This window comes from Tinamus guttatus, unplaced genomic scaffold (genome assembly GCF_059628265.1).
Source record: "Tinamus guttatus ecotype Peru unplaced genomic scaffold, ASM5962826v1 Tinamus_guttatus_pri_ptg000314l, whole genome shotgun sequence".
Classification (NCBI taxonomy): domain Eukaryota; kingdom Metazoa; phylum Chordata; class Aves; order Tinamiformes; family Tinamidae; genus Tinamus; species Tinamus guttatus.
The window spans coordinates 7,041,845-7,063,932 of NW_028288848.1; the positions used below are offsets into that span (position 1 = coordinate 7,041,845).

Here is a 22,088-nt window from a genome sequence, read left to right on the forward strand (position 1 = left end):
GACCAAGAGGGGTGTCCCCTCCAGGCGTGGGTATGCCAGAACGGGACCAGGGTGTCTGTATGCTGAAAGGGTGTGGCTGGGTGCATGACCCACTGTGCTCCTGTGTGCCGTACAGCACCCAGAGATGCTATGTGTCACTTTGGACCTAGCTCCACCAGTACACGCTTTCACTTACTGCCTTTGCACAAGGATAAGGGAGGAAGCGTTGCTGGCTGGAGGCTCGTACCTGTCCCAGCCCATCCTCGTCCTGCTGCTCGTGTTGGTGAAGCAGGTGCTGTCGTGCCCCCTCCCTCCCACACGTGTACTTGGCGCTGTCACTGTGGCCTCTACCCTCTGCTGCCGTAGCGAGCCTGGGTCTGCACTGGGTCACTGTAACTGTCCAACCATAGCAGCTGTCTTGTTCCAGTTCAATAAAAGCAGTGATATGAAAGAAGTATTGGTGCCTTCCTGCTGCAGCTTGTTCTGTGCTCCCGGGCCCTGGGGGGGCTCCCTGCCTTGCCCCATGCTTCCCTGAGCCTTTGCTCTGGGTCACAGCACCAGCTGCTGCTAGATGTACAGCAGGGTGCCCCTGGGCAGCTAAGTACAGCCCTGCCCTTGTGGGGATGTAACATCATCCTGGAGGCTCAGGGCGAGTATGAGGTGTTGCTGGTGCTGGAGTGTGGTGTTTCCCCTGCTCTTTCCTCCCCGGAACCACGTGGGATGCATGTGGGGTGAGCAGGAAGGATGCTATGAGGAGGGTGCTCTGCCCTGGGCTGCTCAGCACCTGCCTCACTCAGTGTGGGGGAATTCAGATACCCTCTGACTCTGCAGGCTGCAGAGAGCCCAGGGGAGCCCAGCCCTGCAGGGAAGGTACCCAGAGCCAGCACGGCCCCCACTCCACGTGTTGCTCTCTGCTGCTGGTCCTCACTGCAGCAAAGCTGCTGGGGGACAGACCCCCTTGGCCCTGCGCTCCTGGGGCTGCCACCCCTGCCATGCCACAGCTGCTGTACATGACACCAGCTGGAGCACTTCCTTCAGGCAGCCACGGAGCAAAAACTCTGGGAAAATATTTATTATGCACAGCACAGATATAACACCCAACCTGGGACTGGGGGCCCAGCCGACTCTTCCAGCCTGTAGCAGCTACAGAGCCACGTGTAGGAGGCTCAAATCCAGGGGCTGCTCGGGCCCCCCAGGCTCCTGGAGGGTGGCTGCGAGCAAGGGCCAGCGCGGCCTCCACAGCCGCCCAGGCTGGGCCGCTAGGTCTGCAGGAACTGGGGCTGCACGCGGGCCACCTTGCGGAAGTCCTTGGTGTGCGTGCGCGGGCACTGCATCTCGCACCAGCTGATGGGCACCATCTGCACCCCTGCGGGACACGAGCCGGGGGTCTCGCCCTGGGCTGCAGCACCTGGGCCAGGCCGCTCCGCCTGCCAGGATGCTGTGGGGCTGGGGGCAGAGCTCCGGCCTCCCAGCTCTGCTCCTGCTGCGTGACCACCCGCCCATCTCTGCTAAGAGCCAACCTCGACCTTCGTGTTGCTCCCCCTTTCCAACGGCCCTCATCCCTCCTCCCAGCGCCCTGGGGTTCGGCAGCGCGGGGAAGGGAAGAGGCTGCTCCCGTGCCCGGAGCTGCATCAGCTGCTCCTGGCGGGGACGGGCAGAGCCGGCCGAGCCTGCGCCCGCTCCTACCTGCCTCGCTGCGGGCCACCACCACCCCCAGCTCGTTCTCAGCCGTGCTCAGCAGGTAGTTGGACTGCGCGTCCCCCAGCGAGATCTGTCAGACACGGGTTAAGGGAAGGGCCCTGGGGGAACGCGAGCGGGAGGCCTGGCCCCGCACAGGCCCTCCTGGAAAGGATACGACTTTGGCCAGGACGATGTCGCCAGGGCGGAAGCTCTTGTAAACCTCGACCTGCGTGGGAGGGAAGAGGCCGTGGCCCAGCCCGCACAAGAGCCTCTCAGCGCGGGCACGGCAGGAGGCTGCGCCGCCGCCAGCGCGCATGGAAAGGAGCAGGGGAGCCCAGGCCGGGCCAGGGTGGCCGTGGCACCCCGACAGCAGCAGCGCCTCACTGACCTTGTCTTTCTCTGTGGCTCGAATATCTTCTCTCCTAGAAAAGACAGAGGGATCTGAGCAGCAGAGTGAGCAGCCAGGATTGCCCCGCAGCAGGAGTTTCCCCAGCCTCCGTGAACGTCCCCCAGAACCCGCTGGCTCCACGCGAGGCAGAGCTCCTGCCCAGGCAGCGCAGTGCAGAACCCCCCCCTGCTCACGCTGAGTGCCGGGCATTTGGGCACCCAGCCTCGTTGAGAGCGCAGCCCTCGCCCTACCGTATGGTGCCCCGGAAGGTGGACTTGAGCGGCGTGGAGCCGATGTACAGGATGTGCACCTTGGCGAAGCGCGAGTTAATGCTGCAAACCTGCCGGGAAGGGGAGCTGGGGATCAGCAGCGCCTTCCCCGGACATCCACGTGCCAAGGCAGGCGCCGGGCAGGACTCCGGCTGCCCTCACCGAGCCGGTCCCGGGTTCTGTGTCCCCAGGGGGACCACGCTGCGGGGCCGTGGGCTCGGCCCGCCCTGTTGCTGCAGGGCTGGGGGCTCCCTGCCCCCGAGCTGCTCCCCTACCTTGCACGTCACGACAGCCCCCACGTCGGGCAGCAGCTGCGCCTCAGCGTCCCTCACCACGGACACGACGGGCAGCTGTGGAGGCGCAGGGCTGAGCGCGGGCCGAACCCCGCGCATGTACACGGCGCCATGGAGGGGCTGTGCAGCCTGTGCTCAGCCCGATCCCCGCGCTGCTCAGCCTGATCCCCGCGCTGCTCTCCGCACTTTCACCTCACTCTCCCCACCGCTCACCCCACACTCTCCCCACTTTCACCACGTGCTCACACTGCTCTCCTCGCTCTCCGTGCCGCTCCACCTGCTCTCCCCCCTCTCCTCACCCCTCTCCCCATTCTCACCCCGCTCTCCCCACCGCTCTCCCCGTTCTCAGCCCACTCTCCCCGCGCTCACCCCGCCGCTTTCCCCGCGCTCACCCCACACTCTTCCCGCTCTCCCCATTCTCCCCCTGCCGCCCTCCCCGCCGCGCTGCCCGCGCTCACCCCGCCGCTCTCCCCGCCGCTCCTGCGCAGGCAGCCCGCGAGCGACGCGTAGACGAAGCCGTGACGCGTGTAGGTGCCGCTGCCGCCGCTGGCCTCCCCGCTGCTGCACAGCCGCTCGCCTGCGGGACGCGCCGCTGGCACCGGCACCGGCGGGACCGGGCCCTGCCGGAGCCCCCGGGGCAGCCCCCTCTCATCCCCGCTCTCCTCCTCCCCGCCCGGCCCCGGCCCCGCTCAGCGCCCCCGGCCCCGCGGCGCGGCGCTCACCCGGGACGCAGTACCGTGCTGGAGGCGCCATGTTTGCTACCCGGAGCGTTCCTGCACCCTATTGGCGCCCTCGGCCAGGCCGCGCCGTAAACGTCACTCCTATTGGCTGTCTCCGACCCGGCCCCTAGCGCTGGCTGCTGGGAGTTGTAGTCCGGCGGCGGCGGCGCGGCGCTTCCCGGCAGGCCCGGCGCAGCCGGCGCGCAGGCGCAGTGCGCGGGGCGGCGGAGCTGCCCCTGGCGCCCCGGGCCGCCGGCCATGGAGGCGGCGGGAGGCGGCGCCGCAGGTCGGGGCTGCCCCGCGGGCGGGCGCGGGCGAAGGGGGGGGATGCTGTGGGGCTGGGGGCGAAGGGGGGAGATGCTGTGGGGCTGGGGGCGAAGGGGGGGATGCTGTGGGGCTGCGGGAGCTGGGTGCCGCGAGTGAGCAGGGCGATGCTGTGGGGCTGGCAGGGAGCGGGAGGCTGCTGTGAGGCTGTGAGAGCTGCGTGCTGCGGTGAATGAGGAGCTGGCTGGGCCTGGAGGGGTAATGCGCCATGGGGCTGGTGCTGGGGATGGATGGGGCAGGTCCGGGGGCTGGTGCTGGGGATGGATGGGGCAGGTCCCGGGGCCGCGTGCCCGTGGCTGCCTGTGTGCTGCACTGCAACAGGAGGGCGACCTGGGGCCGGGTGTGGGGCTGGGAGCTGCCAGGCCAGAGTGTCTGGGGGTCTGGCCGCGCACCGGGGCCGCCCCTCGAGCCTCGTGCTGGTGTCTGGCCCGGCCGTGCTGGGGGCCTCAGCGGAGCAGGCGGCTCTGCCAGCCCCAGGAGCTGCCCCTGGCTGCAGCCCTTCCCCTTCCTCAGGCTGCAGGGATGGGATGGAGGCTGCCCAAAGGCTGCGCTGGGTGAAAGTGCCAATTCACATCCCTTCTGCTGTGCTTCTGAGGAAAGCCCTTGGCAGAGCCCGGGGAAAATGTAGGGCAGGGGGTGGCACAGAGGGGTTGCTCATCCTGCCCCCATGTTGTCTCAGAGCAGGAGCATCAGGAAGCCAGAGAGCAGCCCTGCATGTGGCCGGGTGTCCCAGGCTCTGGCTCAGCCCCAGTTAACATGCACAGGGCAGTGAAGAGCCCCGGCACGTGCACAGGGCAGTGAGAAGCCCCTGCTTGTGCACACAGGGCAGCGGGAATTGCGGCACCTGGAGCTGGTCTCCCTGTGCGCTGGGCCCTTCCTCGTGCCCCCCGAGCCCGGCTTGCTGAGGGGCGGCTCTGTGCCCCCCTCGCCTGGTGCCGGTGGGGAGATGCAAACGGTTGAGATACGTAGGGCAGCTGTGGGGCCGGGGCAGCTCCGGAGCTGTCGTGAGTCGCTGGGGGACAGGCTCAGTGGCAGCGCACGGCTTTGAGCCGGCCTGGGCTCGCAGGGAGCCGGGCGGCCTCGCGCCTGCTCAGTGTTGATGGGCCGTGTGTGTGCAGGGGCCGCGGCCTGGCGGATCATTTGCCTCGTGGCGGGGCCAGCTCGGGTTCCTCCTCGCCGCGGTGCCGGCCTTGGGTGGCACGAGGGGCTTGGCGAGCGCTCAACGCGGCCTTGCTGCTCCCGCGCAGCGGCGCTGCCGCCGCGGCTGCCTGGGGCCAGCCCAGGCTCTGCGGTGCTGCGCGGGCTTGTCCGAGGTGGAACCAAGGAAGGAAGGGGGGAATCTGGGTGCTGTGCCCGGTCTCCGGGCATCCTCGGTGAGCCCCTGCCCTGGAAGCGGCCCAGCAGCCCGAGCGCCTTCTCTGGTTTCCTCTGAGTCAGTCTCTCCATCTCGCTGCCCTGGCCTCGTGTGCCCTGGGAAAGACGAGATGGGCCCAGAGAGCGCCGGTGCCCGGTGGTGGAGGGAGCCCCGCGCTCCCGCTCTGCGCCCGTGCGCGGGACGAGAGGCCGCACGGGGCATCCACGGCGGGGCAGGGGGCCGGGGGGCGCATGGGCAGAGCCCCCGAGGCGCCACCGGGCTCGCTGAGCGGTGCCGGTGCCCACAGGGGCGGCGCGGCGGGGATGAGGAGCCGGCAGCGGCTGTTCGCAGCGGGGATGCGCCTGCTGCTCCGGTGCCTGCGGCTGGGCCGGCGGCGGCGCTTCCGGCTCGTGCGGCAAGCGGAGCAGCTGTGGCGCTACGGGCACCTCTGCCTGCGCTCCCTGCTCTACAACTCCTTCACCAACGGCGACGTGGTGCTCGACTCCCTCTTCGAGCCCGTCTACTGGCTGGTGGACCACGTCACGCGGTGGTTCGGGGTGGTGAGTACCCCGGGAGGGTGAACGTCAGCCCCGTGGGGCCCGAGCCGGCCGCCTGCGCGTTGTGTGCCGAGGGCTGGTGTTCGCTGGGTGCTTCAGCTCACGTCCCCGTGGCTGTGCCTGCCCCGTCGCAGTGCTCCCGCAACCCGCTGCCCTTTCCTGCAGGTGTTTGTGGTGCTGGTGATCGCGCTGACGAGCTCCGTCGTGGCCATCGTGTACATCTGCCTGCTGCCCCTCATTCTGCAGACCTACCCGCCTGCCTGGATCTGCTGGCACCTCGCCTACGGCCACTGGAACCTCCTCATGATCGTCTTCCACTACTACATGGCCATCACCACCTCCCCTGGGTACCCCCCGCAGGTGAGGCCAGGCTGGGCCCCAGCTGGCAGCGCAGCCTCTCTGAGGAGCAGGAGCGGTGCTGGCTGCAGGGGAAGCTCTGTGCTGCTCCCCAGTTTGTGCTGTGGACAACTGCTGGGAGCAGCCAGGCACCCGGGGGCATCTTCGTGGGAGGCCTCCTCCAGGACAGGGTGGCTGAGACTGGTGGCACTGGGATTCAGAGTGATAATGTAGCTGCAGGACATTGTCCTCAGCCCTGCTTGGGTCTGGCTTAGACTTACAGGGGAAGGGAGCAGTGTGGGGACAGAAGAGTGCTGGAAGCAGGGACCAGCGCAGGGCTTGGGGACACTGACCCTCTTCTGACCTACGTGCAGGCCAAGGACGATCTCACTGGCGTCTCCATCTGCAGAAAATGCATCGCTCCCAAGCCAGCTCGCACCCATCACTGCAGCATCTGCAACAGGTAGGGTCCCTCGCCCTGCCCCCTGCCCCACATAGTGCCCTCGCCGGGCTGCCGGGTCCCTCGCCGGGCTGCCGTGCCCGCGCCGCTCGGGGCAGCCTGTGGGACGCCTCCCTTCCGCTCTCATGCGCTGCAGCAGGAGCAGGTCCCATCCCCTTTGCTGGCTCCGTGCCTTGTCCCCACGCAGCCCCTGTCCCTGCAGCAGGGCTCGCGGTGGCGCTGACGCCCGCTCTGCTCTCCTCCCTCACAGGTGTGTGCTGAAGATGGACCACCACTGCCGTATCCTCCCGCAGCGCTGACCCGCCGCGCCAGCCCCGCATCCGTCCCTGCTCCTCTCCCGCGTCCCCCGGCCCCAGGAAGGGTGCTGGGAGCCAGGCCGTGCTGGCGGGCCAGGGAGGGTTGCCCTTGTTCCTGCGGGGTGGGTTCATGTCCGTGGCCTGTCACGGTTACACACCTTTAACCCCAGAGGCAGCCTGGCTCAACAACTGCGTGGGGCACTTCAACCATCGCTACTTCTTCTCCTTCTGCCTCTTCATGACCATGGGCTGCATCTACTGCAGCGTCAGCGGCTGGGACATGTTCCGGGATGCCTATGCAGCCATCGAGGTGAGCGGGGCAGAGGCAGCGCCGGCCCCGCTGCCGCCTGCGGTGGGGAGGGCAGCGCTAGCGCGTGTCGACTGCCGGACTGAGCCTGCAGAACGAGCCTGGAGCAGCCCCGGCCTCTCGGTGACTCTGTTTCCCCTCTCCCACCGCCTCTGATGCCCCTGGCTGCCCTGGTCCTGCAGGGGTGCGAGTGGGAAGGGTCTTCTCCTCCAAGCTATGTAACTGGTGCCCTGTGTTTTCCATCCCCTTAGAGAATGAAACTGCTTGAGAAGGAGAGACTGCAGGTGGCTGCCAACCAGGTGGGACATCCCTGCTCCCCAGCTGCTCCAGGCAGCACGGAGCAGAGCTGCCCTGCAGCTGCCTGCAGCCTGGCTCCCTGCTCTGGCTCCTGCTCTCCAGGTAGCTCCTGGCAGGAACAAAGCAGCACCCAGGCTCGTCTCGTGGGTAGCTCTGCTGCGGGCGCTGCCTCCAGCAGTGTGGCAGCTGCTTCCCCATGTACAGAGCCAACAGGCCCTGCCTCGGGGCGAGCTGCGGCCATAGTCCGTACCTGGTTCCATCCCTGTGTGCTGCGGGGTCCTGACCACCCCCGGCTGCTTTCCCCCTCTAACCTGCTGCTTCTCACTCATCTGCTGGCTGTCAGGTGCTGTCCGTGTCTCATGGCTGTCCCAGGCTACCTCGTCATCACCTGGCTCTTGTGTTGGTCCTGGTCCCAGCCCTTTCTGTCCGCCTGATCCCTGCAATAGTCACGGGCGCAGCAGCCCCCAACCTGGCCCTTGCGCTGCAAAGCACTTTGTGTAATCCCCTCCCGTCCTCTATTTTTATTTTTTGCAGACCTACTACCAGACCCCGCCGCCCACCTTCTCCTTCCGCCAGCGGGCTTTCCACAAGAGCATCGTCTACCTCTGGGTGCTGTGCAGGTGAGGGCGCAGGGGCCGGGCGCGAGGGCAGGCAGCGGAGCTCGGCCCTGCATCGCGCTGCGCTTCCCTCTGCCTGCCCCGCGGCCGGGCTGCACCGACCCGCTCTGCTCTGGTGGCTCTGGGGACACAGCGGAGCAGGGAGGACCTCAGCTCCCCGCACCGCAGGATTAGAGCAGAGCCTCCATGCCGTGAGGGCTGCAGGACCCTCAGCTGTGAAGATAGGCTCAGCCCTACCCTCTGTCACACTAGCGTGACCTGCTATCCCCTGCTGTCCCCAGCTCGGTGGCGTTGGCCCTGGGTGCCCTCACGCTGTGGCACGCTGCCCTCATCACCCGCGGGGAGACCAGCATTGAGAGGCACATCAACAAAAAGGAGAGGCAGAGGCTGCAGAAGAAGGGCAAGGTGAGCGCAGTGTCCGGAGGCACCAGGCCAGCCAGGGCAGAGCTGGGCTCCACGCATCCCTTTGGCCTGCAGGTGTTCAGGAACCCCTACAGTTACGGCATCTGGAATAACTGGAAGGTGTTCCTGGGAGTGGACGTGCCAAGGTAATGCCCTGGGGCAGCCCCTCGCTGGCAGGGCAGGGACAGGGTGGCCGGGCACCCCCTGCACTGCAGGGGAGGGAGGATCTCGTGCTCCGTGCTGGTCCCAACTGGCACCATGAAAAACCTGGCCAGCCCTTGGGCCTGGCAGGGCCCAGCACGCGGCTGCCTTGGGGCCCTGTTCACACATTCCTGCCAGGCCCTGGGCTCCCATGGCGGCTCAGGTGCAGGAGCTCAGTCTGTGACAGCTCAGGGATGCGGGTTCCCTGGCCTCCCTCTCCTGAGGGTCCTGCCTGGCCCCCTCGGCGCGGCGCCAAGGCGCGAGTGCTTTGCTGCAGCCTTCCTTCCTCTCCCCCCAGACACTGGCTCACGCGGGTCCTGCTGCCCTCTCCTCACCTGCCACATGGAACAGGGCTGAGCTGGGACGTCCCTCCCTGTGTGAGGGAGCAGCGGGCACCGCTCCTGGCCATCTGAACGTGAGACGGACCTGGCGCTGCAGCCCTCCTCGCCCTGCAGGCAGGGAAGCACAAAGCCAGCCCTCGTGTCCTGCTTGGCCCAAGCAGCTGGCTGAAGGCAGGTGCTGGCACACGCTGCCAGCTGGAGCCAGAGCCCGGGGAGCTCTTTGGACAGCGTCAGTGCCGGCGCTTCTGGCTCCGTGGTGGCTGCAGGCAGCCCCCGGCAGGGCAGGGGGCATGAGCTGCAGGTGCTGCCCCTGCTACGCACAGGTTCAGGCCAGCACCTCGCCCAGCTTCGGGAGGGGGGCTTGAAGGACCATGTATTTCTCCCCCTGCAAGTACTGGCCAGGGAGGCTTTTTACAAATGTAATAATATCCAATAAAGAGGTGTTGTTTTTCTAAGAGTGACTCTCACCTGTAGTAGGGGGAGCAGCAGCCCAGGCCCAGGGCAGCCCAGCTGCTGCCTAGAGCGGCGCAAGGGCAAAGCCCTTGGGCACCTGCCCCTGTCCTGGCTGACGGGCCCAGGAGAAGCAAGGCCTGGCAGGGCAGGGCCACGATGCAGGGGTAGGAGCAGCAGCAGCCCAGCCCGGCCCTCAGAGAGAGGCATCGCAGTGTTACAAAACCCGGGTTTATTCTTCGGGCATGCGCGGCGCCACACACTGCACGGCTGGGCACGGGGCTGCCCTCTCCCCGCGTGTGGGGCCAGCGTGTCCATCAGTGTCCGTGGGTGCTGCAAGCAGCCCCGCTGCTTCCCGCAGGGAAGGTGCTGCAGGGAGGGGCTGCCTGGTGGCCCCCGGCCCAGCGCAGCAGCCCTGCGCTCCGGGAGGCTCTGCCGGCCTCAGGGCAGTCCCGAGGGCAGCGGCCTCGCAGGAGCCTGTCGGTCAGCACAGGGACGGGGCACAGGGCGTTCACCTGCCCGGGCTCCCCAGCAGGAACCTGTGGGGACAGAGATGGGGCCCTGAGCCAGGCTGCCAGCCCCCTGGCTCCCCCCGGCTGCAGCATCGTGCACTCACCACTCGCCCCGCGCTGCCACTGCCTCCTTCCGCACCAGCCTCTTCTTGTCATCCAAGGGTTTGGCCAGCGCCCGGATGACCCGCGGCTTGTACGGAAGCAGCTGGGGGACAGAGATGGCTGTTAGTGAGAAAGCCGGAGGGCTGGGTCCCTCCAAGCCCCTCACACCAGGGGCCAGCAGCCTCCGTGGTGCAGAACTTACCACAGTGAGGGGCAGGTAGGTGAGCGCATGGGCACAGCGCAGGGCAGCGATGCGGACAGCCTGGAAGAGGCAGGAGTGAGCAGCGGGCAGGGGCCAGGGCAAGGCAGAGGAGGGGGGGAAGCACGGGACAGAGAAGGGGTACACGCACCATTGTGGGGCTGGAGGTAAGGCCGAGGACCTTGGTGACCAGCGTGTCGATGTGCATGCTCATGATATGCGGGGCTTCGAGCAGCAGCGGCTGGAGGCAGCTCAGCGTGGAGAGCTGCACCACGCGGTCCGGGCAGGACAGGGCCTCAAGCAGCAGGGAGAGGAGCTGCAGAAGACACAGATGTGATCAAGTCCTCCTGCTGCGTGCGCTGTCACAGTGCCCCCCCAGCCAGGCTGGCCCTCACCCTGGGCAGCTCCGTCACCAGCACAGGTCTGGGGAGGTGGTTGAGCACGTGGGACAGACCCTTCAGGTAATTGGCCTTCACGTCTGTAAAGAGCAGAGGTGGTTAGAGCCAGCGAGGGGAACAAGCAGAGCCCAGTGCAGATCTCTTAGATAGAGGGGCCTTCAGGGGACAAGCCCAGCCCTGCAGGCCAGGCCAGAGGGGCCGCTCACCGGGGCCAGCCCCGTGGAAGCCCTGCACCAGCTTGGGCACGTTGTCAGTGAAGAAGCGCTGGCGGAACATGATGCGCACGGCGGCGTGGCAGCCCTTGTGCAGCACGTCCGGCGCGTCGGCCATGAGCAGCGCGAAGCCGTCGGCCGCCGTGGTGCCCAGCTCCGCGTCAGCCAGCAGGCCCAGCAGCTGGGAGGGAAGAGTGCCCGGGATGAGGCGCTGAGCGCCAGGGGCTCCCACCCAGCTGCCAGGGAAGCGGGTGGCTCCTCCGAGAGCGCCCACCCCACGCAGGGCCTACCTTGTCCGTCAGGCGGGTGCTCAGCGGGTGGTAGCGCAGCACGAGGGCTTTGGTCACCTGTGCAGGCAGAGCAGAGTCAGCATGGGCTGCCCGTGCCCGGGGCCCCCGTCCTGCAGCACACGGGGCGGGCATTACCCAGAGCAGCAGCGTGAGCGCCTGCGTCCGCTGCGGCCCCTCTGCGAGCGCCGGCTCCATCCTGTTCACTGCCAGCTGCAGGATCTCATCCAGCTGCTGCCCTGGGACGCAGAGGAGCCCAGCTGATGATCCCCCCGGCAGCGCTGCACCGGGCCCCCACAGCGGCCGGCCCAGCTCCCTTACCCTCCGCGTGCTTGTTCACCAGCCCTGCAAAGCACTTGGCGGCTGTGGTGGCCGTGAAGGGGCAGTTGCTGGAGCAGCTCAGCGCTAGCAGCTCCCGGAGCAGCCTCTCCTGCTGAGGGATCAGCACCTGAAAGAGACCCGCAGCTGTCACAGCCTGGGGGCTACGACTGCTCCCTTCCTCTCCCCATCGTCCACAGTCCTGGGCAGGACTCTCAGCCACAGCCCCTTCCACCCCATTCCCCCAACTCACAGTGCGAGGCAAGGAGCAGACGAAGGCCATGAGGAGAGCGACAAGGCGGCTCTGGGCTTCCAAGCGCTCCCCACCCTGTGGGGACAGAACAGGACTCACATCATCACAGTCCTCTCTGGCAGCTGCTTCCCCCTGTGCCCATAGTCTCATCCCCTGCCTTTCCTCAGGCACCTCAACCCAAGCACCTCACTCACCCCAAAGGGCTGGAAGGAACAAGGAAAACTGTTCTGGGGCAGGAATGAGACTTCTCCATCCAGGAAGAGGGACACCACATGGGACACGCTCTGGGCAGCCAGTCTAGGAGAAAGGAGACACTGCAATGTGCTGCTCTGGGAGTGTCACCGGAGAGCTCTGGGGTACCTCCCAGGTGGAACGTGAACGAAGGGCCGGGGAGGGGGACCCAGCGTGCCCCTCACTGCAAGGCGATGCTGTGCGCAGCCTCGCAGTACCCGCACCGGCGTCACTCACTCGGGGCTCAGATGAGTGCAGGCGGCGCTGATGACGGGCACCATGGCAGCCAGCGCCTCCTCCTCCAGCAGCGCCTTGCCCAGCGGCGGGTGGGTGCTCTCTGCAGGCAGCGGGATGAAATGGGACATGTTGGCGCCTGCCACAGCCACCCAGCACAACCGGTGACCCACAGTGGCATGGGGTGCTGCAGCTCTGGCCCTGCCAGGAGGGTGCTGAGACCCTACAGCGCCTGTGCTTGCCAGGGGCTGACAACCACAGTGGCACTAGCTGCAGGGTCGCGACAGTGTCAACTGCAGCCTCTGGGACTCCAAAGGGATTCCCAGGACCTCAGAGAGCATGGGGAGCTGCCCCCTGCCCCACTGCAGCCCTGCACCTACCTTGCATGGCGGCCTGCACAGCCATGGCCAGCAGGCAGGGCACCACCGCTTGGTGGTAGTACCAGCAGCTCTCTGCATCCTGCTGGCACTGCAGGGCCACGCGCTGGAGGCTCTGGCACACAGAGACCACGTCCTGGGCGCTCCCAGCCTCACTCCCTGCAGGACACGGGTATTGTCACATCCAGCGGCCACTGCTCTCACCCCATCGGTGCTGGCATCCCGGGGGCAGCACCCAGCTGCGTGTCGACGTTTCCCAGGGGCCACATTACCTCTCTGCAGCTGCCGGAGGTGCCGCAGCAGAACAGGGACGGTCTCCCGCACGATGCTGGGGTGTGTGGATGCAGCTGCCAGGGCCTGCAGGCAGCGCTGCCGCAGGCGGCGCGGCGCTCGGGAGCCATCCTCCTCCTCCCGCTCTGCACAGGACACGCACCTCAGCGGGGGGCTGCAGGGAGCCCGGACCCAGCCCAAGGACATTCGGAGCCCAGAGAACGTCAGTGCGATGTGGGGAAGCAGCACAGCAGAAGTAGCCTGTTCCAAGCCAAAGGGACCCTGCCCGCTCCGCAGCTCCTCCTCGCATGGGTGACCCTGGCAGCGCAGGCTGGTTGCCAGCCCTCGGCACAGCCTTCCCTGTGCCAGCACCATGAAGCCCAAACCAAAGCCCCTGGTGAAGGGAGCCCTGGCAGGAGCTGAGCCAGGATGGGCCTCATCCCTATGCCAGAAGTCAATCTTTTCCCTGACGACCCCTACCTGACTGCAGCTCCTCTCCAAGTCTCGGAATCATGCGTCCCGAGAAACTCTGTGGATGGATGGGGGCCAGGGATCCAGCTGCCTCCATTGCTGCCTCACTGCAGGGTGGGAAAGAATGGGAGAGGGGAGGGGAGGGCTTCAAACTCTGCGTTCCTGGCACACAGGCTGCAGAAACACAGCTTAAAGGCGTCTCCAAAAACCCATTTCTCAGCAATCTGCCCTGTTCACCCTGCTGGAAGGTAAAGCAGAGCCCCCACTTTGACAGGGCCAGGCTTTTGAATTTCCAGTTTAGGAACTGTCTGGTTTCTCTCATAGCTGTTTTACACAGCTGATCCTTTAGCTCACACAGCTCCTGTACCTTCACCCAGATTGCAACCCCTCTCTTCAGCAAAGCCAGGTTTTGTTCCTCTTTCCAGAGCACAGGTGACCAGAATGGCTCCAGCCAGCCCCTCACCTGCTCTGGGAATCCTCCTCATGCAGAATGAGCCGCAGGAGGTGATCCACAACCAGCTCCAGGTCAGAAGGAGACAGGAAGCCTGGAACAAGAGCCATGGAGGAAACCTGCCCTTGGCCAAAGGCAAAGATGCTGCTGTCCTGGCCAGCATCCTTCCCTCTCATCCAGGTTGTTAGCAACGCAGCAGTGTGCCAAACTCCAGAGATACCAGGTGCCCAGCATGAACATGTAGGAGAGAGACCAAGAGTGCCCAGAACTCATGACCTAGCTGGGAAATGTCACCACTTCTCCAGCACAGCCACACACAGCACCAAATCTGAGCCCCTTCCCAGGCACTCACCAGACCTGTGCAACCACATCCCCTGACTGGGGTGACACCTCCCTTTGACCCCACAGGGGAAACAAGACACCAACCTTGCAGAGAGCCCAGGACCGTCATCACCCTGATCCCCACCAGCTGCAGCTGCACGCTGGGGTCCGTCATTGCCGAGAACACCACGGAGCAGAGCGGGGCTCGCAGCGGCAGCAGGACGCTCTCCTCTGCAGACAGAGGCACCGTGTCGCTGCGCTGCCCCAGCACAGCCACTGCCACAGCCCCGCATGGGCCCTTTGTGCGGCCCTGCCGGCCCACAGAGAACAAATGAGATGCCTGGGACACGCTGGAGCCACGGATACGCAGCCACCCAAGCCCGCAGGGAGCTCTCCTCCTCTGCCAGCATAGGAGGCAGGGAGCAGCAGAACCCTTAGCACACTGATGGCTCCAAGGGACCAGCAAACCTCACCTTCCTCCACATGTCCCCACTTCTGATGCAACTCCAGGAAGCCGAGCAGCATTTCCAGGATTGTCCTCCTCTGGCTGCTCTGCAGGGGTGCAAAAGTGTAACCCAGATTGGCATCACCGTGAGACGCTGCTGCGTCTCAGCCCGATGCCGCAAGGCCACAAACAGGAGGGACAGTGGCAGCACAGCGCGGGTGCCGCTCACCTGCGGGTGCTTTGTGTGCTGCTCCAGCAGCAGGGGCACCACGCTGCGCGTGACGCAGTGGCAGGCGCGCGGGGAGGCGCCCGCTGCTGCCTGCAGGAGCTTGGCACTCGGCCACACCAGCTTCATGTCGGGCTCGCACAGATGGTGCCTGCAATCTGAGACGGGCTGGTGTCAGCGCCGGCGGATAACTGGGGTGGGACGCACCGCCGAGCTCGGAGGTACCGCGGCTCTGAGCTGCGGCGTGGCCTCCTCAGAGCTGCCTCCCTCTGCTCCAAGGGCCGCAGTAGCCTTGGACACCCAGACACAGCAGAAAGGAAAGCAAGTCAATTCAGTAGGAATTTTTGACTGTGGCCCCTTTTGCCCACTCCAGTAGTTAATCCCCCTGGGGAAGCCAACACCAACCGGCAGAGCTGAGAGCCAGAAATGAAAGAAAAAAAGTCTCGAAGAGAAGAGCAGGAGATCTGGCTAGGGGATGCCTGCCAGCCTGCCAGTGCCAGGCTCTGTCCAGCTCAGCCGCTAGGAAGCGGGTAGCTATCTGCTGGCTACCTTGCAGGACACTGCTGAGGAACGAGTCAAGGAGGTCCTCGGCGTCGGAGCTGAGCACGGAGCGGGAGAGGCAGGCAGAGAGAGCGTGCAGCGCGGCCAGGCACTCGGCCTCCACCCTCTCGCTCGCTGTCTGGAACACCTGCCGGGAAACGGGACGAGCCGGCGCTCAGCCCAGCCGCGAGGGTCACAGCGCCAGGGCGGGCTGGAGGGCGCAGGGTGGGTCCCGCTTCTGGCGTGCTTTGAAAACGCCACGGGGCACCCCGTGAGCCCCAGGGACACTCTGGGAGGGCCGGCCTGCCCCCACATCTCGGTCGGGGCTGTCTGAGGCTGCCAGGAGCCCTCCTGCGAAGTCTTGGCCAGCAGCAGCCCCGCTGCACTTGCTGGGCACCGCAGTACTCACCTCCCTGCGCAGGGATGACCAGAGGCTGGGGAGGAATTCCTGCAGCTCCTTCTGCCCATAGATAGCACAGCAGGCTGTCTGCAGGAGGGAGCCAGGAGCAGGCCTCAGAGAGACGCCAGGACAGGGACACTGCCCGCCCCAGCAGGCTCCCACAGGGCTGCATGAACCACACAAGGCAGAGAGGAAGAGGAAGGAGTGACAAAGGCCAAAGGAGGACTCTGGAAACTATGGACCAGGTTCTGTAAGGGAGAGTTGCTGACTGACAAAGGGACTTGAAGGTGGCTGGATGCTGCCCTCTGTTAGCAGGCCAGACCAGCTGTGGACTGAAGGCAGAAGGGGATTCTTCCTTACCAGGGTCTGCAGGGAGTCAAGCTTGGCACTTTGCAGGTCTGAGTCCAACTTTTCAATGATCAGAGGGAGCAGGAACTGCAAAGAGAGGCAGTTAGAGTCATCATACCCCTTGCATCACCTTAACATGCACCTCTGTGGCCCAGCGGGGGTGCTCAGCCTCTTCCAAGAGATCTGAAGAGGAGGGATGCCCATGATAGCCTCTTCTCAGGGGGGCGGTACCAGCACCCTCCCTCTGTCCAGGCGAGGGACAAGTGGGACATGGGGGCTACCAGCAGGAGACAGTGGTGCTTGTGCAGACTCCTTGTCCCAGCAGTTCCCATCCCATGGGATCAACAGGGAGCTGCAGCACTATGAAATGCAGTCTGTGCTTGAGGAAGAGACAGGTGCCTGAGAGCTGCTGGGGGGCCACCTACCTCAGCAAACTGGGGTGTAGAGGCCAAAACAGACCGGAGGCTCAGGATTAGGTCTTCTCTCTGGATGCCATGGGGATCATTGGGGGGCTGGAAGGGAAGCACAGGGTTGCTGTTAGGAAACCTCCTATCTCATCTCAGCAATGCTGGTCACCAGAGGCAGCCTGGCATGGGCCTGTTGGCTTGGATAGCACGGCACAGCCACTTGCCCAAGCCTCTTGCCCACCCTCTCCTCCCTCCCATGGGAGGCATGCTGTGTCTCATGTGACATAACACGTGAAAAAAAAAAAGGAAAAGGAATAGGCTATGGCAGGGGGCAGACTCACTCACTGGAGTAAAATCAATGGGGAAGTAGCAGGATGTGACTTCGAACAGCTCCTCCACAAAGGGACCTGCAGTAGGGAAAGGAGGAAGCCTGTGAGCAGGGATGCTGGGGAACAGGGCATCTGTGCTCAGCACCAGCCACAGGCTGAGTCTGCAGCTCCCAAATCACGTCAGGCACAACCCCAAGCCAAGAGCCATCCCTCCTAGAGCAGGGAGAGAAGTGCCACGTGCCCTGAGGAGCTCCGCGCAGCAGGCGCAGGCTCACCCAGAGCGTAGTTCTTGCCAATGAGGTCACGCACGATCTGGAAGGCCACCAGCAGGTTGCGGGGATCCTTCTCCCCGTCCATCACCTGGATGAAGCCGAACGTGAAGTCAGCGCCCAGGCCCTTCAGCTCTGCAGGAGGGAGGAGTGTGAGCAGGAAGGGCTGCAGAACTCCAGACCTCACCCATGTGAGGGTGAAATCAGCCCTGCTCCCCTGGCGCAAGAGCCCTGCCAGGTCTTCCCAAGCAATGCCACACAGCCCCTGCCCCAGGAAGGGAAAAGCACCATCTTTGCAGCCTGAGCAACCCCAGAGCAGTTCTGGCCTTGGCCCCCTCACCTTCCTCCCTGGAGCCCATGAAGTTGGTGATGATGCTGTAGACTGTGTAACGGTCCAGCTGCAGCAGGGACTGCGGGGAGGAGCAAAGCAATCAGAACAAGCCTCAATACTGGCAGCATTGCTAGACAGCACCCAAGGGCACGCACGTGCCCTTGAGCAGCAAGCAGCACTGCCAGCAGCTCAGCTGCTACTTCCCGCCACACAGGTCCCATTTACTATGTGCAAAGAGTGCACATGCTCAGGCGACTGCACCTGAGCACAACTGCACATATACACACCCCAAATCCTGCCACCCAGGGCCCTGCCAGCACAGACAGTCTCAAGAAGTAGGAAAATTTGGGGGTGGGAGTCTCTTAAACCCAGCTTGGAGAACACAACAAAGTTAATTGCCCCAGGAGCAAGAGAAGACAGGGTAAGGGCCAGACATGAACAGTTGATCTTTGCCTTTGCACGCCACCTCTAAGCTCCCCAGGAGCACCACAGTGGTACTGACTGCCACCAGCTCGCTCCTCAGGATAGACACCCAGAGAGCAGAGACAAAAGCTGGGACAGTCGCACTGCTCACCTGCACGTGCACCTCCTGGAAGATGGCTTTGAGCACAGACACTGCCAGCCCTGGCGCCAGCGCCTCACACATGCTCTGCAGAGAGCGAAAGCAAAGTAAGAACCACCACGCCGACGTGGAGCTCCTGCCTGCTGAACAGCAGCCACCTCTAGCGTTATGGCATCCTCCCTACACCCCGGCAGAGCTTGCCACCCTCGCTAACAGGGCAAGACGAGACCCCTGCCTCTCCTGCTGGGAAATGCCAGCCCCGAGCCACTAGCATGTAGCCCACTCCCCAGGGCGCCCAGTGAGTTTTTGCTCCAATACCAGACATATCTCCAACACCAGAAAAATCAAGACAGGACCAGAGGAGACAGGGCAACGTAATGAGGCAGGAGCTGAAGCCCAGCTGGGCTCTGCTTGATGCACTGCCCCGGGCTGCCTGCAGGTGCTGCTCCTCCCCGGCCCCGCTCTGGAGCGTGGCCTGGCAGCCGTGGGCTTGGAGGTCATGGACTCACCAGCGCTCGGAGTCCCTGGAGCACCGCAGGGATCACAAGGTGATGATCTTGCAGCCGGCTCTCATAGAACAGGACCAGATGCAGCACTGCCAGAAACAGACACCGAGGTGCATTAGGACCAGGAACTCAGCACCAGCCCCAGCTCTGCCAAAAGTTGCTGCAGGCTGAACGGTGAACAAACCTCACATTGGTGAACGCGGGGCCTGACCAAGCTCCTGCCACTGCTGGGTGCACTCACCTGCCTCTGACACCTTCTCCCTTCCCCTGGGAACCCACGTGTGACCACAGCGGGGCAGCACCTGCCTGTGGCCCTGCAGAGGCACAGGAGCTACCAGGGATGCGCCTGCCCTGGCCTGCCTGGACACGCGGGCACAGACACGGGCAGGGGCCTGGCAGACGCCGCTCAGGAGGGACGGAGGATGTGGCGGGTGCGGCGCAGCCCCGGGCTCCCGTGTTTGCCTCCACAACACGTTCCCGGGCTCTGAGTCACGGCCCCAGGTGCCAGCGCACGCGGGGCTGGGCAGCGGCAGCAGGAAGAGGACTGGAAGAGCCGGCTGCCGCATCCTGCGCCCACGGGTGCCGCAGGAATCCCTCCTCGGGAGGCAGCCTGGCGCAGCGCGCGCGAGAGCAACTGGGAGAGGAAGCTGATGAGGGGAAACGGGCCAGCCCTCCAGCGCTGCCTCTGCGCCCTCCTCCAGAGCCGCTGGGGACTCGGCTCCAGCTCGGTCCTTCCCCTCTCAGCTGTCCGGGCTGCCAGGCCTCCCGCTGACCCTCCCTGGCACTGCCCAGCCCTCCAGGGCACCTCAGGCCCTTGCCCTGTCATTACAGCCAGGTCCAGTTACACCAGTAGCTCTGTGTGCACCTCCCTCCACACAGCTGCTCTCAGACCTGCCCAAGCCGAACACAGAGGCAAAGGCCAAAGCCCGAGGGCCTTTTACCTCCACCCTTCCCCTCTTGCACCTCACGTACTCACTGTGCCCCCCTGCGCTGCTGGCACTGCTTCAGCTACCCAGCAGCAAGGCCCTCCGCTCCACATCACAGTTTGACAGCACTTACTGGCTTCTCCCACTGGCAGTCAGAAACTAGGCAGCATTTAACACAGCTTAACCTTCTCCTTGTCCCTCCGCCGGGCTCCTTCCCCCGGCTCCTCTTCAGCACCTTCATCCCTACCCTCATCTCTGATCTCTCCAGGCCACAGGGACCCCCCAGAATCGCAGTGGGCAGGCACCAGGTCTGCAGCATGACTTGCTTTGTGAGCGATGGCCTTCCTGCAGTGAACTGCTACCCAAGAAGTCTGACAGGCAGGTACATCCCCCTGCCCTGCCTATGCCAGTGAGCACATCTGTGTGCACAACATCCCCATGTCACTGGGGACACGGGACTCCAGGGCTCTGGCTCATTCAGGGCTCTGACCCAAATTGTGCTGCAAGGGTAGCAAAATGTGTGAGACGCTGCATCCTCCTTGGACTCTGACCCTTGAAATGGTCACAGTGCTAAATCAGTCACTTTGCTGAGTGGAGGACAGGCCCTCTCAGGGCCCTGCCAGCAGTCACCAAAAGGCCCAGTGCAATCCTTACCTTCCTTCTCCTGGAGCAGGGAGTAACACTGGAGCAGGACTTGTGACAGCAGCTGGATTCCTCGCCCTCGCGCCCGAGGATCTGTGTTCTCCAGGCAAGACCTAGCCAATCGTGAGGGAAAAGCCTCTTATGAGCAGGGACACTAGAGCAGGAAACGAACCCCAAGCAAACCCTGAGACGCAGAAGCGCCGCTGCGCAGGCAGGGAACGCACGGCACCTTCCTGCTGCCCTGGCTGCCTGCAGCTCGCAGGCGGGAGCCGCAGCGCGACGCGGAGCCGGCAGCGCGCACTCCTGCTGCAGCAGCCCCACGGAGCCGTGCCCCGGCCCTGCCTGCCACGGCACCTGCTCCGGCCCTGCCCTTTCCCAACTACTCTTGGATTCTGTGAGGACAGAGCCCAGCCTGGCCCCAGAGCCACGAGTGGACTGTAGGATTGCAGGCCTGTGTGGGCAGCACAGCTGGGCAGGGACAGGGGTAGGTCTGGGATAGGTTGTTACAATGCACAATTCCTTCTCGCACATCCTCCTTGCGGGAATCTCCCCTTACATGATGCAAAATGTGTGAAAAGCTCTTCTTACCCAAGGGCTTCCACGACCTGCAGTATAGTCCAGCTTCCATCTTTAACCCCTGCAGAAAGAGAAGAATTAAGAGAATAAATCAAAGACTCTCAGCTACCTCCAGCCCTTCCTGCGAGCACGTCTGGGACTGAGTCTTCTGGATCAGAGTCGAGGGCCGGTGCTGAGGGGAGACCTCCCTGCGCCTCCCCTGCACGGCTGCATCCATTCCCGATGGGCTGCTCCCGGGAGAAGCAGCCTCCCTGTGCTCCGCGGGAGCCCGGGTCTGCAGGCAGCACGGGGCACTGCTGGGAAACAAGCAGCACCCCCTGCCCGTAACCCAGGTAAAACATTCTTTCCACACACAAAAAAAAAAAAAGAAAGCCATGAGATCCACTGTCTTTGCCAGGAGCATTTCTGGGCACTCTGTGAGCCTGGTTTGTTCCCGCATCCTGCTCAAGTCCAGCCTTTGTGACGGGCAGAGCCACATTCTGAGAAGCCTAAAGGTTTCAGTTTGGGACTTTGCCAGGCCTTGTCTCAGCCAGTGTCTCCTGCTGTTGCAAACACTTATTGGCTCTTTCTAAAGCACTTAATTTCATTGTTAAGTCATGCAGTTCATTACAGAGAGGTCTCTGAGGGTGGCAGAAATCACACCAACGTTTTCTGACAGCAGGCAGCTCCAGAGACAGGACTCCACCTGGATAGCAGGGAGAGAGCCTGGACTGCGGGACAGAGCTGCTGCATGACAAACAGGAGGAGCCCCAAGGAAAGAGGAGTCCGAGAGCCCAAAGAGTGGGAGCCAGGAGGTGCAGCTGGAAGGTGCTGGTGAAGTCTGCAAACCCCAGTGCAATGGCAGGCGGGTGCTGTGCACAGGCCCGACGCAGAGTGGGCTGCCAAGACGGCTCATTCACCCCTTCCACTTGTCGGAACCCAGCACCTTGCTCGCAGAGCACAGCTTGGAGAGTTCCAAAGAGCCCTCGAGCCTCCTGCCTGCCCCTCCGTGCAGGGCTGAGACGAACCTGTCTCCACGGCCCCCGCCAGCCTCGCTGCACGTTCACAGACCGAACGCAACAGAGCTGCTGCTCTCCTAACGCACGGGAATGGGCTGAAGCGGAGTGCCGTAACCAGGAGCAAGCGCCGCTGCTCCCCGCGGCTCGCAGCCCCTTTGCTCCGCTCTGGCCTCCCCGAGATCGCTCTCTCCCCTCAGCGCTTTTGCTGTATGCATACTCCAAATCCATCTGTTCCCTCCTCTGCTACCTCCTCTCTGCTTTTGCACGGTGCCTTCTGGACATTAATCATTTCTGTACACTTTCCATTTTAGCCCATCTCCCCCACTCCCTTCAAGCACAAACACAGTACTCCTGGCGAGCTGGAGATGGATTTCTGTAACAGCAGCATCCCTCTCTCCCCATTTTTTAATAAAAACGAGCTCAGGCTCCTTCTGACCCCCACTGACCCGCACAGTCCAAGCTGCCCATAGCAGCACCAAAATCTTCCACTTCCAGGTTACAGTTAATTTAGCACTGGGTGACACATGCGAGAAGCTCAGTGTGTTTCCTCTAACAACCGCACAGAGGCCACCAGGTTAGAAAAACCTCCCCTTTCGCTCAAGAAGTTGTGATTACCGGAGTTACTATTCTCTGGTGCATGATTCTATGCAAGGCCAGAGGGGCCAGGGGACACTCGC

The 22,088-nt window shown here is 64.2% G+C and overlaps 3 protein-coding genes across 5 annotated transcripts; 1 reads left to right on the forward strand and 2 right to left on the reverse strand.

Moving 5' to 3' along the window:
- Positions 1-1,220: 1,220 nt before the first annotated feature.
- Positions 1,221-3,381, reverse strand: EXOSC1 (exosome component 1). Its single transcript, XM_088528886.1, has 8 exons — positions 3,332-3,381; positions 3,068-3,186; positions 2,592-2,666; positions 2,299-2,387; positions 2,048-2,081; positions 1,835-1,885; positions 1,666-1,750; positions 1,221-1,345 (listed from the first exon to the last, which is right to left on the reverse strand). The coding sequence occupies exons 1-8, from the start codon at positions 3,360-3,362 to the stop codon at positions 1,239-1,241; spliced, it is 591 nt and encodes a 196-aa protein (XP_088385012.1). The 5' UTR covers positions 3,363-3,381; the 3' UTR covers positions 1,221-1,238.
- A 188-nt stretch (positions 3,382-3,569) lies between these two features.
- On the forward strand, positions 3,570-9,019 carry ZDHHC16 (zDHHC palmitoyltransferase 16). Of its 3 annotated transcripts, XM_088528889.1 has the most exons (11): positions 3,570-3,614; positions 5,314-5,566; positions 5,729-5,923; positions 6,274-6,362; positions 6,610-6,638; positions 6,832-6,965; positions 7,214-7,261; positions 7,794-7,879; positions 8,158-8,281; positions 8,354-8,424; positions 8,778-9,019. In XM_088528889.1, the coding sequence occupies exons 2-11, from the start codon at positions 5,330-5,332 to the stop codon at positions 8,890-8,892; spliced, it is 1,128 nt and encodes a 375-aa protein (XP_088385015.1). In that variant the 5' UTR covers positions 3,570-3,614; positions 5,314-5,329; the 3' UTR covers positions 8,893-9,019. The 3 variants fall into 3 exon arrangements, with proteins under 3 accessions (XP_088385015.1, XP_088385014.1, XP_088385016.1); XM_088528888.1 differs by having other exon boundaries at positions 8,158-8,424; XM_088528890.1 differs by lacking the exon at positions 7,214-7,261 and having other exon boundaries at positions 3,572-3,614.
- A 713-nt stretch (positions 9,020-9,732) lies between these two features.
- MMS19 (MMS19 cytosolic iron-sulfur assembly component) lies at positions 9,733-20,472 on the reverse strand. Its single transcript, XM_088528707.1, has 30 exons — positions 20,426-20,472; positions 19,850-19,950; positions 18,273-18,358; positions 17,776-17,850; positions 17,211-17,280; positions 16,877-17,005; positions 16,618-16,679; positions 16,291-16,377; positions 15,878-15,952; positions 15,527-15,604; positions 15,127-15,265; positions 14,581-14,735; positions 14,380-14,458; positions 14,012-14,137; positions 13,598-13,679; positions 13,144-13,241; positions 12,666-12,809; positions 12,397-12,552; positions 12,020-12,119; positions 11,746-11,848; positions 11,552-11,626; positions 11,302-11,428; positions 11,119-11,219; positions 10,984-11,040; positions 10,688-10,874; positions 10,479-10,561; positions 10,235-10,399; positions 10,087-10,146; positions 9,887-9,987; positions 9,733-9,809 (listed from the first exon to the last, which is right to left on the reverse strand). Exons 4-30 carry the CDS (start codon positions 17,845-17,847, stop codon positions 9,782-9,784), a joined length of 2,739 nt encoding a protein of 912 aa, XP_088384833.1. The 5' UTR covers positions 17,848-17,850; positions 18,273-18,358; positions 19,850-19,950; positions 20,426-20,472; the 3' UTR covers positions 9,733-9,781.
- Between the last annotated feature and the right edge of the window lie 1,616 nt (positions 20,473-22,088).

Coding starts and splice junctions, on each gene's coding strand:
- EXOSC1 (XM_088528886.1), bottom strand. CDS start 3,362: ATGGCGCCTCCAGCACGGTACTGCGTCCCGG. Junction 3,187..3,331: donor AGCACGGTACTGCGTCCCGG/GTGAGCGCCGCG, acceptor CGCGTCCCGCAG/GCGAGCGGCTGTGCAGCAGC. Junction 1,886..2,047: donor GAGCCACAGAGAAAGACAAG/GTCAGTGAGGCG, acceptor CCTCCCACGCAG/GTCGAGGTTTACAAGAGCTT.
- ZDHHC16 (XM_088528888.1), top strand. CDS start 5,330: ATGAGGAGCCGGCAGCGGCTGTTCGCAGCGGGGATGCGCCTGCTGCTC. Junction 7,880..8,157: donor TACCTCTGGGTGCTGTGCAG/GTGAGGGCGCAG, acceptor TGCTGTCCCCAG/CTCGGTGGCGTTGGCCCTGG. Junction 8,425..8,777: donor CTGGGAGTGGACGTGCCAAG/GTAATGCCCTGG, acceptor CTCTCCCCCCAG/ACACTGGCTCACGCGGGTCC.
- MMS19 (XM_088528707.1), bottom strand. CDS start 17,847: ATGTGTGAGGCGCTGGCGCCAGGGCTGGCAGTGTCTGTGCTCAAAGCC. Junction 11,220..11,301: donor GGTGAACAAGCACGCGGAGG/GTAAGGGAGCTG, acceptor TCTGCGTCCCAG/GGCAGCAGCTGGATGAGATC. Junction 10,400..10,478: donor TGGTGACGGAGCTGCCCAGG/GTGAGGGCCAGC, acceptor TGTCTTCTGCAG/CTCCTCTCCCTGCTGCTTGA.